At 43.1% G+C, this 15,432-nt stretch overlaps 2 protein-coding genes across 2 annotated transcripts; one reads left to right on the top strand and one right to left on the bottom strand.

Moving 5' to 3' along the window:
• Positions 1 to 3,758: 3,758 nt before the first annotated feature.
• Positions 3,759 to 9,328, bottom strand: LOC132836326 (zinc finger protein 418-like). Its single transcript, XM_060855757.1, has 2 exons — positions 9,280 to 9,328; positions 3,759 to 7,667 (listed from the first exon to the last, which is right to left on the bottom strand). The coding sequence occupies exon 2, from the start codon at positions 7,557 to 7,559 to the stop codon at positions 6,366 to 6,368; it is 1,194 nt and encodes a 397-aa protein (XP_060711740.1). The 5' UTR covers positions 7,560 to 7,667; positions 9,280 to 9,328; the 3' UTR covers positions 3,759 to 6,365.
• Positions 9,329 to 10,788: 1,460 nt separating this feature from the next.
• Positions 10,789 to 15,108, top strand: LOC132836148 (zinc finger protein 229-like). The gene is made up of 2 exons (XM_060855468.1): positions 10,789 to 10,933; positions 12,234 to 15,108. The coding sequence occupies exon 2, from the start codon at positions 12,560 to 12,562 to the stop codon at positions 13,820 to 13,822; it is 1,263 nt and encodes a 420-aa protein (XP_060711451.1). The 5' UTR covers positions 10,789 to 10,933; positions 12,234 to 12,559; the 3' UTR covers positions 13,823 to 15,108.
• Positions 15,109 to 15,432: the final 324 nt, after the last annotated feature.

The following is a 15,432-nucleotide window of genomic DNA, read 5'->3' as shown; positions in this document are numbered from 1 at the left end:
ATAGGATCCAGGGATTCAAAAGTGGATCAAATGGACAAGTCCTGATGGGAGATCTAGAAATTAAAGAAATACATGGGTTGAGAGTTCAAAAAAGAATTTGACACAGTTTGGCCGGGTGAGCTCAGGGAAGGAAAGACACGCAGAGGTTACTCATCAGATGCTCTCACTCCTGATGACAGTCCATCAGTTCCCACTTGTTGGACTTGAAGATGGAGGAGATGGTGAAAGCCCTAGAACTTGGAACAGCAGGGACCATTCTGCCCCTGAACTTGCTCTGCCATTCAGTTGGATCTTGGCCAGTCATTTCTTTTCTGCATTGTTCCCATTCTGTCATCCACCTCGTGAATCTATTGTTTCCTGTATTGAACATCCTCAATTGTTGAAGAATTTCAATGATTTTGAATGAAAAATCCCTCCTCACTCAGTCTTCAGTGGCCTATCCTTTATTCTGAGTTAAGATCCCTTGGTTCTAGACTCAACAGCCATGGGAGATATTCTATCTACACCTACCCTGAAAGAATATCATGAATTTCAATTCTCAAAAATCACGGCCCCAGTTGACACACCACTGAGATCACATAGACAAGAGATCTTTTAAATGTCCAAACGACTACAGAGACTTCTTTTCCGTTAATCACAGCCAAGACTGATCTATGTTCAGTGAAATCTACTGCAGATGTTACTAAATTGGGTCCAATTTTACTGCCAAAGGAAAAAAAAAACCATGTTGCTGGAGATTTGAAACAAAAACAGAAATTGTTGGAGAAATTCTGCAGGCCTGGCAGTGTCTGAGGGAAGGAATCAAAATACTGAGTGCCAGCCAAAACCTTCTGTACTCAATAGGAACTGTCTTCAACAAATAGTTAAAAATCTATGAATTCAGTGTTAGAACAAGAAAATTATATAACAGAAGCAGGCCATTTGGCCCAACATGTCCACACTGACCCTTTGAAGAGTAACCCACCCAGACCCATTCTCCTGCCTTAATAATCGATATTTCCCCTGACTAATGCACCTACTCAATACATCCCAAATACTACAGACAATTTAGCATGGTCAATTCACCTAGATTGCACATCTTTGGACTGTGGCAGGAAACCCATGCAGACACAAGGAGAATGTGCAATCTCCTCACAGACAGTCACACAGTGCTGGAATCAAATCTGGGTCCCTTGTGCTGTGAGGCAGCAGTGCTAATCACTGAACCACTGTGCCACCTGCAGAAATTTAAGTAAAAAGAAAAACAAAATCAATCCTGGAAAACTGAAAAGAACAAAATGGAATTGGTATTCCATCATTATAAAATGATAAATTCATGATAACAGTTTCAGATAAGACTCTACCAATGAACACTTGCCAACACCAATCTTGGTGCTGTTAGACACCCTCTTGACCAATCAATGTATGGGTATTTAAAAATGAAACTTAATATTTTGTCAACATCTTCCATGGTCACACTCTTGGTAAAGTATAATTTCTAGTTCATCTTGGATTGCCAAACAGTTTCATCTTTATCAATGTAGTAGAAACTTAAATATGTAGATTCACTTCCAGTCAGGAACACATCGGTTTTCTACTCATCTCTGACTTGAAGCACATTTCCAGCATTCACTGTTGTTCTTCCTCTGATTCTAGAGATTCTGTTCTATATCTAGGAGCTCTGAGCCAAAGGAGACAGTGGCTGGGACACATTCCTTCTTCACGGCAGAATAAACCCACAGTGGGGCTTTGCTGTCAGTGAAGAGGAGACGAGAAAAATCAAAGTGTTATTTGTGCCTCTCAGTGTGACTCGGAAGGAAATATCCACCCTTAACTTCTGTTGCTGTCATATGATCCTCCCCCGAGACTGTTGTTTCTGATCTCCAGGTGTATAGAAACACTCAGGATTCAAACAATCTACACTGAGATGTTTGAAACAAACCTGATTTATTTGACATTTCTCCAGAATATTAAACTCCAGTCCAATTTCAGAGGTGAGAAACATCATCAGAAAAAAAACTCCAAAGGTCAGAATAAAGACATCTGAAAGTTATGGCACAGATGGAGGCCACTTGGCCCATTGTGGTTGTGTGGCTGAAATGGAAGATTAGATTACTTACAGCGTGGAAACAGGCCCTTCGGCCCAACAGGTCCACACCGACCCACCAAAGCGCAACCCACCCATACCCCTACATGTACCCCTTACCTTACACTATGGGCAATTTAGCATAGCCAATTCACCTGACCCACACATCTTTGTGACTGTGGGAGGAAACCGGAGCACCCGGAGGAAACCCACGCAGACACGGGGAGAACGTGCAAACTCCACACAGTCGGGAATTGAACCCGGGTCGCAGGCGCTGTGAGGCAGCAGTGCTAACCACTGTGCCACCGTGCCGCCCACTATCTAGGCTGATCCCATTTTACTGATCTTTATACATTGAGCTGTATATTCTGCATTCCAAGTGTATCCATGTCCTTTTATTTTAATACAATGAGATTTCTGCCTCTATCAGACAGAGAATTCCAACTCCCCACCATCTCTATGTGAAATGATTCCTCACTTCCTTCTTCTTTCTGTGAAATATTTTAAATCTAAAACCTCCAGTTACCAATCTCGCTATTAATGAATAGCTCATTCCGATCCACTCTGTCTGGACTCCTATCTTATCACTTAAATTAACTCTCACCTCAGTCTGCTTCTCTTCCACAGAAAACAACCTCAACCTATTCAACCTTTTATCAGAGCTATAATTCTCCAATTCTGGAAACACTCTCATCAATCTCCTCTGCACCCTCCCTAGTGTGATCACGTCTGTCCTGGAATGTGGGGCCAGAACTGAGTGTCATATTTTAGCTGTGGTCAAATGAGTGTTCTTGTCAGTATCAAGAATTGTGTCCCTGGCAGACAGGGTGATGAAGAAGGTATTTGGCACACTTGCCTTCATTGGTCAGAGCACTGAGTACAGGAGTTGAGATGTCATGTTACAGCTGTACAAGACATTGATGACACCACATTTGTATCACTGCGTACAATTCTGGTTACCCTGGTACAGGTAGGATGTCATTAAACTGGAAAGCGTGCAAAAAAGAGTTACTAGAATATTATCAAGACTGGATGCTTTGAGTTAAAAGGAGAGGATGCATTGTCTGGGACTTTTTTCCCCTGCAGTAGAGGAGACTGAGGGGTGATATTACAGAGGTTTATAAAATTATGAAGGACACAGATAAGGTGAATAGCCAAGACCTTTACCCAGAGTAGAGGAGTCCAGAATTAGAGGGCACAGGTTTGAGGTGAGAAAGCTTTAATAACATCCTGAGGGGCAAGCTTTTCACACAGAGGGTGGTGCACATATGTAATGAGCTGCCGGAGGAAGTGATAAAGGCAAGACACAATAACAATATTGAAAAGACATTTAGACAGGGACATGGATAGGAAAGGGTTAGAGAGATATAAGCCAAACGCAGGTAAATGCAACTAGTTCAGTTTAGTAAAGCTGTTTGACTTGAGTAAGTTTGAGCTGAAAGACCTGTTTCAGTGCTGTATGACTCTGTGACTGTAATTATCCTGGTTTTCCCATATGGAACTCGATGAGTAGTCTATGGGACTGGGATTCCCTACACTATGTTTATTTATTAACTAAATCAAAACAAAATTCAGATTAAAATAAGGATAGATTCATTCGCTACACACTAATCAACTTCTTCCCTTATACAAAGTCACCATGTTTTAGTAAGTTAACCAAAATATTTTTCTTAATTATTATTATTATTGAAACACTACAGATTTTCAGTTGCTGACAATTCAGATGTCCTCACTATTACAATCATTTTGTAGATTAGCTTTATCTTTATCAGTGACATTTGATGAATTGAACACTGATTGTACTGAAATCTCGAAATGTCTTGAGTTTTATGATGATTAAAATAGATTCACTTTCTAGTTCACTCATGTTATGAACAGAACTGCCCTTGGTACTCCAGCTGTGCTTTAACTAATATTTTCTAAAGTTCCAGCACAATCACAATGTTTTTATATTCCAGGTTCAACTAAACCCCGCACTAACCTCTTTATGTACCCATCCAGCGATCATTCGATGTGCTCAATGTTCCTCTAAACTTCTCAGTTTCCCATGAATTATTGTACATTCCCTTTTCCTGTTAGCCCCTTCCCTCCCAGATTCCTTATCTCCAAATGAATTCCATTGACCATGTTTCTGCCTTTTTGGCTAGTCCATTGACATCATGCAGTCTGCAGCTTTGTTTCTCATTGTCCATTTTATGGCCAACTTCTGTCATATTTATAAATCTTCCTCATTATGGCCCCTACATTGAAATCTAGATCCTTGACCTCTACCAAGAAACTGTGGAGCCCCAGCGGAAATGGGCAGTCAGATAAGGCTCAGTCCGACTATAGGTCACAGCAGCATTCTCAGTCGAATCCAATTGCTGCTCTTGCAGGTGAAGTTGCTGGTGTTTCAGAAGGATGTGAGATTGAGCGAATCCTTTCCTGCACACAAAGCAGATGTACGCTCCCAACCTCAAGTGAATTTTTTGATGTTTCAGCAGATACTGTTTACTTTTAAACCTATTCTCACAGCCACAATATTGAAAAGGTCTGCTGTCAGTGTGAACAAGTTGGTGTTCTGTGAAATTGGAAGACTGAGTGAATCTCTTGCCACACAGGGAGCAGTCTCTCCCCAGTATGAACTCACTGGTGGATTAGAAAATCAGGATGAATCAACAAATTCCTGCTCAAACTCAGCACAGGAGAATGGCCTTTCCCCAGTGTTAACTTGATGGTGTCTCAGCAGGTGGGAAAATAGAGTGAATCCTTTCCCAGACACAAAGCAAAGGAATGGCTTCTTCCCAGTGTGAGTGTCACGGTATTTAAGAAAATGCGTTCTGCTTTTAAATTTCTTCTCACAGTCAAGACATCCAAAAGATCTCTCATCAGTGTGAACAAAATGATGTGTCAGAAGATAGGATGAACTAGTGAATCCCTGCCCAATCTGAATTCCCTTGTGTGGCACGGTGGCTCAGCGTTGCTGCCTCACACCGCCAGAGACACAGGTTCGATTCCTGTCTTGGGCAACTGTCGGTGTGGAGTTTGCACATTCTCGCTGCATCTGCATGGATTTCTTCACACAATCCAAAGATGTGCGATGCATTAGTCAGGGGTAAATGTAGGGAAATTGGTCTGGATGGGTTACTTTTCGGAGGGTCGGTTTGAACTTGTTGGGCCAAATTGCCTGTTTCCACACTGTGGGGAATCTAATCTAATAGATTTCCCACACACAAAGCAGACTATGGTTTCTCCCCAGTTAGAATGCGTTAGTGGTTCAGTACATCTTTCTATGTTTAAAGGTCTTGCAGTCAGAACATTTAAAATATCTCTCTTCAATATGAATAAGTTGGTGGGTCAGCAGGTGGAACGACTGAACGAATCCTTTCCCACACACTTTGCAGGTGAATGGTCTTCTCCCCAGTGTGTTGACACATCTATGCTGATGTATCAATATATCCTATCCGCTTTTAAAATTCTTCTCACACATTTAAGACTGAATCTGCTCATGAGCCCAAAGGGCTAATAAAGCATTAAATCCCTGCCCACACATGGAACTGGTGAATGGCCTCTTCCCAGTGTGAATGTGCTGGTGTATGTACAGGCTCAATAACTGAGTGAATCACTTCACACACACCGAGCAGCCTCTCTCTATTGTGATTGCTTGAAGAGTTTCCAACTTTGAGGATTAACGGAATCCTTTCCCATTGTCCCCAAATTCCCATGGTTTCTCCGTGGTGTTGCTCTCCTTAAGTCATTCCAGGTTCAATGTCTGACTGAAACTGATCTGCACAGACAGAACACATGGACAGTCTCTCTCCGTTGTGGAGGGTGTAATTATTTTTCAGGTTGCATAGTTAATGCTTTTTCCACAGTTAGTGCACTGGAACACTCTCACACTTGTGTGTGTCTTGGTGGTTTTGCAGTCACACTGATGCTTAAAATCTCCTCTCACAGACAGCGTTTCACCTTCCACATTCGGAGGTGCCAGTAATGTTCAGGTCCTGTTGAATTGGGTCACTCTGTCAGATCTTAATGTGTTGATTCTGATTTGGAAATACAACACAAAAATATACTGTAAAAGGAGGTTAAACTGAAATACTTAGAACATGAAATGAGCAGACAGGCTATTCAGACCAATTCCTGCTGATTTATCTCTTCCCTCTTATTCCATTCACCTCATTCTCAGTCTTCCAATTGACGTTTCCACCCTTTTCCCCAGTCAGACTCAGACTCTTGTGGATGACATAATCAGTTCACACAACCATTTACAGCATGACCTGCAGTCTGGGTCTTTAAGAGGCCTCTCCAATGTGTGAATTCACTGGTGGGTCTGCAGGGCAGATGTTTCAGTGAATCTCTTTCCAGACTTAGTGCTGTTGAATGATCTCTCCTCAGAGTGAACACGCTGGTGTCTCAGCAGATGGGATGACTGAATGAATCGCTTCCCACATTCCATGCAGGAGAATGGTCTCTCCCCAGTGTGAACTCGTTGATGTACAGTGAGGTCAGATGACCACCTGAACCCAGTCCCACAGTGAGAGCATCTGAATGGTCTCTCCTCAGTGTGAATACGTTGATGGACTATTAGTTCTCCAGAGGTTTTAAAGCACTTCCCACAGTCTGTGCAGTGAAAAGATCTTTTGTCAGCATGAACATGTTGATGGTACTGAAGTCCCCCAGAACTTTTATAGGATTTCCCACACTCTGGGCAGTTAAAAGGCCTCTCGTCAGTGTGAACTCGTTGATGACGCATCACTTCCCCGGAACTTTTATAGCATGTCCCACAATCTGGACATTTAAAAGGTCTCTCGTCAGTGTGAACTCGTTGGTGGTACATCAGTTCCCAAGAACTCTTATAACACTTCCCACAGTCTGCACAGCTAAAAGGTCTCTCATTAGTGTGAACACGTTGATGACGCATTAGTTCCCCGGAACATTTATAACACTTTGCACAGTCTGGGCACTTGAAAGGTCTCCCATCATTGTGAACACGTTCATGACGTATCAGCTCGCCAGAACTTTTGTAGCATTTTGCACACTCTGAACATTTAAAGGGTCTCTCATCAGTATGAACACGTTGATGAGCCATAAGTTCGCCAGAACTTTTAAAACATTTCCTGCAGTTTGGGCATTTAAATGGCCTCTCATCAGTGTGAACACGTTGATGGGACATCAGATTGCTGGAACTTTTATAGCACTTCCCACAATCTGGGCATTGAAAAGGCCTCTCCTGAGTGTGAACTCGTTGGTGTGTGAGTAGGGTGGATGGCTGCATGAATCCTTTACCACACTTGGAGCAGGTGAATGGCCTTGCCCCTGTGTGGCTGTGTTGGTGAATTTCCAGCTCAGATGGGCACCTGCATCCTTTGCCACAATCTGCACATTGCCACCTTTTCTTCCCAGTGTGAGTGCACTTGTGGTTCTTCAGGCCAGAAGATTGTTTGAGGCCATGTCCACACAAGGAACACAAATGTGCCTTTTCCCAGATATAAATGGATTCTTTTTCTTCCATGTTCAATATCTGCTGATATTCAGTTGTGACAAACTGAGCAAATCCATCATATCCTGATTTGATGTTTGGCTTGAATTTCCGAACTGCAAATCTTCCCCTTCTAACATCCTGTGAAATTGATTTAAAACAGAAAAAAGAAAGACAGAATGCACAAAACAGGACATTAGAAACTGATCTCAATGAAACTGGTAACTTTTAGGAATGGGGCTCTCAGAAAAAGTGGGAATGAAAACTGCTGAATCTTGTTATGAATATCCACCAGGGAAGGGTAACTGCCATCTGGTCAGAATCGACACAAGACTCTGGCCTGTAAGGGAGGACAGAAATGGAGAGAGTGAGAGAGAGAAAATGTGGCTGGAGAGTAAGACCGGGGAAGGGAAAAGAGTATGTAAGAGGATGCAAGGTGGGAGAAAGAGGGAGCGCAAAAAATAGAAGCAAGCAGGAGTATAGGAGAGTGAGAGGGCTGTTTGTGAGTGAGGCCTGTGCAAAAGAAAGGGAAGCCATGTGTGTGGACATGAGATAAATCAGCAGCACATAGTTGCTGGATATTAGAAATATTAGAAGCCCTACAGTGTGGAAACGGGTCAGGTCATGTTGTGGCTGTACAGGACATTGGTTAGGCCACTGTTGGAATATTTCATGCAATTCTGGTCTTCTTCCTATCGAAAAGATGTTGTGAAACTGGAAAGAGTTCAGAAAAGATTTACAAGGATGTTTCCAGGGTTGAAGGATTTGAGCTACAGGGAGAGGCTGAACAGGCTGGGGCTGTTTTCCTTGAAGTGTCGGAGGCTGAGGGGTGACCTTATAGAGGTTTACAAAATTATGAGCGGCATGGATAGGATAAATAGGCAAAGTTTTTTCCCTGGGGTCGGGGAGTCCAGAACTAGAGGGCATAGGTTTAGGGTGAGAGGAGAAAGATATAAAAGAGACCTAATGGGCAACTTTTTCATGCAGAGGGTGGTGTGTGTATGGAATGAGCTGCCAGGGGAAGTGGTGGAGGCTGATACAATTGCAACATTTAAGAGGCATTTGGATGGGTATATGAATAGGAAGGGTTTGGAGGGATATGGGCCAGGTGCTGGCAGGTGGGACTGGATTGGTTGGGATATTTGGTCGGCATGGAAGGGTTGGACCAAAGGGTCTGTTTCCATGCTGTACATCTCTATGACTCTAAGTTTACACCGACTCTCCCAAAAGTAATCCACCCAGACCCATTCGTCTATTACTCCACATTTAATCCTGACCAATGCATCTAACCTGCACATCCCTGCACACTATAGGCAATTTAACATGGTCAATTCACCTAACCTGCACATCTTTGCATTGTGGGAGGAAACCCATGCAGACGCAGGGAGAATGTGCAAACTCCACACAGACATGCTCGAATCGAACCCGGGTCCCTGGTGCTGTGAGGCAGCAGTGCTAAGCACTGAGCCACAATGCCACCCTAAATGGGTGGATGCAGTGATGGAATTCTCATTTAGATATGATCAGAAGAAATCATGAAAAACTATCACATGAGGTTAAAAACATTAATTATTAAAGGTAGAGAAGGTTAGACAATGACAAAGAAGTGATCAGGCAGGACAGGGATAAAACAGAGCAATAGATGGACATAAATTCAGATCCACTTCAAACAGCTCACACCAGCCCCACACACGTGAAAAACTGCACACCAGGATCAGCATTGAATAGTAGATGAATGCTCAATAATACTCACCTTTGGAAAAATTTTATCATGATTAAATGTAAAATCTCAGGCTGGATCTTGCAGCTGAGAAGACAGCAGAACTGGAATCAAAGAATTTTTTCAGAAATTTCATGTCTTCCATTTCTCTGTATAAAAATGAGCTGACAAAAGAAATAAGTATCAGTCAAGGAAGAAATTCAGAAGAGGCAAGCATTTCTCATGATCTTAGTATCTGTTAAAGGATCTCCAAAATCCATCACCATCAGTTCAGGACAGGAACTTACAACATGATTTGAGGGATGAGGTATTTAAATTACAAGGTTATGTTGTAGAGAGTGGACGCCAACTCAAGGAGCATTTCAGGGAAAATCTCTGGGACACTCGCACCAAATACCCACTGTCCTGTGGCTGACCACTTCAACTCCCCCTCCCACTCCCCCAAGGACATGCAAGTCTTGGGTTACCTGCACTGCCAAATCAAAATCACACACCAATTGAAGGAAGGATGCCTTCTCTTCCGCCTTGGGAACCTTCAACACACAGCATGAATATTGATTTCACTAGTTTCCAAATCTCCCCTCCACCAACCTCATCCCAAATCCAACTCTCCAATTTGGCACTGCTCTTTTGACCTGTCCTTTATACGTGACTATCTTTATTCCCACCTATGTGTTTCTCCCTCTCCATCGGCCTACTACAATTACCCCCCACTTGCATCCACCTATGGTGGCTAGCACTGCTGCCTCACAGCGCCAGGGACACCCCATCTGCATCCACCTGTGGTGGCATGGTGACTAGCACTGCTGCCTCACAGTGCCAGGGACCCGGGTTCGATTCCCGCCTCACGTGACTGGCTGTGTGGATCTGTGTGGCACATTATCCCTGCATCTGCATGGGTTTGCTCCAGGTGCTCCAGTTTTCTCCCACAATCCAAATTAGTGTAGGTTCGGTGAATTGGCCATGCTAATTTGCCCATAGTGATAGGTACATTAGTCAAAATGAAATGGGTCTGTGTAGGTTACTCTTTGAAGGGTTGGTGTGGACGTGTTGGGCTGAAAGGCCTATTTCCCACTGCAGATAATCTAATCTCATCTCCCATCTTCTCACTAGCCCCATCTATTTATCTCTCATCCCCCTCCACGTTCCTGAAGAAGGACTTATGCCTGAAATGTTGACGCTCCTACTCCTCGAATGCTGCCTGACCTGCTGTGCTTTTCAGTGACACACTTTTCGACCCTGACTTCTCAGCATCTGAAGTCCTCACTTTCTCCTACTTGTAGAGAGTGGGGTTGAGAGTTTGATGGATGTGTCCTTAGGTCAGGACGTCTTTCCGGCTGCCAATTTTGTTCTTCCAAAGAATATTTCGATAGCAGAAGCTTGACATGAAAGAAAGAGAAAACTATTGAAAAGTAGAATCAATCTTCAATGACAATTGATTTGAATGGCGTGCTAAGTACCCAGCATCCCCCGCGAGGTTGAAGGTCCTCTTTCCACACATCAGGAACGGGGCGCGTGCGCACTACCGGCTGGATCCATGCACTGGAAGCGGCAGCGGGCGCGAGAGACGCTCTTTTCGAAATGACAAGGTCGGGGAGCCGGAGGGAATGATGGAAACGGTCAATGGATGGAGAGGGTTTATAAAGGCAAGCAGCGAGAGGCGAGCACCTTGTAAGGGAAGCTGCAGGTTAGTTCTTTGCAGTTTCGTGTCTTTTATCCGGGAACGGTCCGAGGTGAACGGACGCCATCTTGGCGATGATACAAAGCGCATTAACGTCACAGTCCAGGGCGGGGCCTGAGAATGAATCTTGCAGCTGCTGGACATCTGAGATTAAATCAGAAAGTGCTGGAGGAAGTCAGCAGGTCTGGCAGCACCTGTGGTGCGACAGAGACACAGAAACAACAGAGTTAACGATTCCATTCTATTGTGCATCTTCTTCAGAACCCAGGAGATGCAGCTTTCTTGGCGATAGCCTTTTCAGTAACTTCACCCACATGTTATATTTGCAACAAACAGAAATCCACATTAATCCCAGGATTTCACTGGATGGGATTTGTTTTTTAGCGAACCTGTTCTGACGTGTTCTGGAGCAGGGTTAATTTAAGAATCCAGACTCTCTTAGCCAGAGTAGTGTTCCTCAGGGCAGAGTCCTTGGCCCAAACAACTTCAGCTGCTTCATCAATAACTTTCCCTTCCGATGTTGACAGATGATTACATCATTTGTGATGGCTCAGATACTGAGATAGTGCATGTATGAAGCTTCCAAGATCAGCATAAGTGGCAATTAACATGCATGTCACATTTGTGTCTGGCAATGACTATCTTCAACAATAGAGAATTTGAGTATCACTCCTTAACATTCAGTGGCATTACCATTGTTGAATCCTCGACTGTCAGCATCCTGGAGGTTACTATTGACCAGACTAACCATATAAATACAGTTGCTCCAAGAACAGGGGAGAGTCTAGAGATCTTGCAGCGAGAAATTCACTTTGTAACTGTCCAACATCTATTCACCATTTGCAAAACCTAAGTCAGGTGTGATATGAATTGCTCTCCACTTACCTGAACGGATGCAGCTTTAACAACACTCAAGAAGCTTGACACCATGTGGGACAAAACAGCCCTGTTGGTTACTCATCACCTTCACCATTCACTTTCTTCACCATTGATGCACAGTAGCAGCTAAGGATTTCATCTCTCTTGTGTGAGGACAGGGAGCTTGTGGGGTCCCCCTATAGGCTATGTACCTCCCACGACAAGTTGGCACCTCAGGGTACCCAATGTCTTGGTGACACTGGGGACATCAATCTGGTTTAATCAGGAATGGTCCTTTTGTGTGTAGGAGTGGTTTTCACTCTTGTATTATGGATCATATGTTTGGAGGGATTGCAATAGAGAAAGAATGTTTCTCAGAAATTGAATTTGTTTGTTCTGAGATTCTACTGTGTACAGACAATCATAATGTTTGTAAATCATTTCACAGAGCAATAGAAAGAAAGACATTGAAGATGGGAAGTCAAGATCAAGATCTAACAGGGCCATTCAATTCACTTTGACCTGAAGGGAACATGATTACCTGGTATGTCTGTGGGAAAAGGTTTCAAACATCAGTGTGGGTTGTAAAGTGCCAACACGCAAACACACCTAAGTGTGAATGTTCTAGTGAACTAACTGCAAACATTATTTAACATCATCCAGTTACCAATATGAAAAAATATCCACAGAGCAAGGAAATTGTGTACACATTGCATTTATGAACAAGGATTCAACAGTTCATCCAACTTGGAGAGATGCCAAGAGATCAGCACCATGGAAAAACCATGGAAATGTGTGGATTGTGGGAAGGAATACAAATATCCAGGACAACTGGAAGCTCATCGACGCAGACACTCTGGAGAGAGACCATTCATGTGCTCCGTGTGTGGGAAGGGATTTGCTCGCTCATCCAGCCTCATGTCACACCAGTGGGTTCACAGTGACAAGAGACCTTTTAAATGCTCTGACTGTGGGAAAAGCTTTAAAAGCTCAAAAGGTCTAATTCAACATCGACCTGTTCACACAGGGGAGAAATCATTCAGCTGTTCCACATGTGGGAAGGAGTTCACTTGGGGATCCAGCCTAATGTCACACAAACGTCTTCACCACGGGGAGAGAAGCTTCATCTGCTCGGTGTGTGGGAAGGCATACACTTCACGCTCCAGCCTAATGTTACACAATCGGGTTCACACTGGAGAGAGACCATTCATCTGCTCTGTGTGTGGGAAGGGATTCACTTCATCGTCCATCCTAATGTCACACAGTCGAGTTCACACTGGAGAGAGACCTTTTACCTGCTCTGTGTGTGGGAGAGGATTCACATCATCATCCAGCCTAAGGTCACACTGTCGAGTTCACACTGGAGAGAGACCTTTTACCTGCTCTGTATGTGGGAGGGGATTCACATCATCATCCAGCCTAAGATCACATAAGCCATCTCATACTGGAGAGAGACCATTCATCTGCTCTCAGTGTGGAAAGAGCTTCAGTCAGTTATCCAGCCTCACTAAACATCGACGTGTTCACAGTGGGGAGAAACCATTCACCTGCTCCATATGTGGGAAGGGATTCACTTGTTCTTCCCACCTCACTTATCACAGGCATGTTCACACTGGAGAGAGACCATTTATCTGCTCTGTGTGTGGGAAGGGATTTATTAAATCAGCACAGCTTCTGATACACCAGCGTGGTCACACGAGAGAGAGACCATACACCTGCACCGAGTGTGGGAAGGGATTCACTCGGTCATCTGTACTGAGTGAGCACCAGCGTATTCACACAGGGGAGAAACCTTTTACCTGCTCTGTGTGTGGGAAGGGATTCACTCGGTCCTCCAATCTCAGCAGACACGGACTTGTTCACACCGATGAGAGACCATTTAAATGTTGTGAGTGTGAGAAGAGCTTTAGAAGCAGCAATGATTTGATGAAACACCAGCAGACTCATTCTGGAGAGAAACCATTCACCTGCTCTGTGTGTGGTAAAGGATTCAATGATTCATCTACATGTCTGAGACACCAACGAGGTCACATGTGATTATATTCTGCTGTTAAAGCAACCAGGACCGAACCGTGTTTATTCTGATGTTTGGGGTTTACTTTAGTGGATGTGAATATTCTGTTTAATTGGACCTTTCTTTAATTGTCCTGTTATTAATCCCATAAGATACAGAGTTTGTGTCCCTGATTTCTCTCTGATTAGAGGAGACTGAGAGATATGCCATTACTAACCTGAAGTCCTTGTGAAGTGCAGCCACTGTTGTTGGAGATACAGCAGCTAAATTGTGTGCAACAAACTCTTACAAACAGAAATAAGAAACTGGAAATACTCAGAAGGTCAGGTAGTATGTTTGGGGAGCAGAGTTGACAACAGAAACATGGCTATGACAGACACTCTTTCAGGAATGATTATTAAGGGATGCATATTAAACAGTAAAACTGAGAGATCGGTTCTCCTCTTTTTGAAATAACTTTATGGGATCTTTTAAGTCCACCTGTGAGGATAGATGTGTGCGTCTTCCTCCGAAAGATAGGATCACTGAAAGTACAGTGCTCCCTCAGTCCTGCACCAGTATATCATCTGTGATTTTACAGTGAAGAGTCCAGATGGGATGTTTGAATTCTCAACATTCTGAGACAGAGATGAGGTTGGAACCACTGAATATTAATACACATAATTACTCCAGATTATTTCAGATCTGACACTTTTGTATGACAGAATTGTTATGGTATAGAAGGAGGCCATTCAGTCCACTGTATTAGTACTGATTAGTACTGACTGTTTGAACATTATTCTTGCTCTTACACCTTTGGTTATTCTCATGGCCATGTTCACCCATTGGGCTCTTGGTCAAAACCAAGTGGATGTGTGTTTTTAAACAGGGTACAATGCTTTGCAGAGCAGCACAAGAGCTGATTCCGCAGCTGGTGTAGTGGAACTTTTTTTATTAAATCACAAAATAAACTATAGACATCAAACATCACAACCTGGTGCTGATAAGACTAAAAATACTTCGCTGTTCAATGACTTGACCTTAACTATTCAGGCCACTTGCTCTCATTCAAGACAAAATTCTTGAGAACAGAAGATTTGAAAGTTACATCTAAATTAATGGCAAGTTGTTCTGTCTCTGATGTAGAGGCATCATTTGAAACCACCAAACGTGGACAGAATTGGTCTGAAATGTAAATTGATGTAAGTTTCTTATTAAACCATTCAAAGGGAAATTGAGCTAAAGTTTAAAGGGATAATAAAAAAAAACAAATAATAAACAGTTCAAGTGGCTCCTGGATTTCAAAAAGGTTTGTTTGAAGGAATAATTGCCTACAGATTTTTAAAAGATGTTTTTGGGTTAATATTCATAAAAAAAAATTCCAGGCACCATTGACTTTGGTACTGTTAAGTCATCAATGCCAAATAAAATAAACAATAAGCAAACACAGTATGTTATTGTGTTTCAGAATCAGATGGGCATGTTTGAATTCTGTTTGAAAGGGATTGTCAGCATTGGACAGTCATTGTTCTCCATTGTTCACAATGGTAACTATACCGGAATGTGCAAAATTGTGTGAAAAGGAGTGATGAAGATTGGGAGACAGAGTTAAGGAAAAGCACGCAGCACTTGAATAGCAATTGGAATAATTCAC

The sequence above is a fragment of the Hemiscyllium ocellatum genome, chromosome 46 (genome assembly GCF_020745735.1).
Source record: "Hemiscyllium ocellatum isolate sHemOce1 chromosome 46, sHemOce1.pat.X.cur, whole genome shotgun sequence".
NCBI classification, from domain to species: Eukaryota; Metazoa; Chordata; class Chondrichthyes; order Orectolobiformes; family Hemiscylliidae; genus Hemiscyllium; species Hemiscyllium ocellatum.
This window is presented reverse-complemented; position numbering and strand designations above follow the sequence as displayed.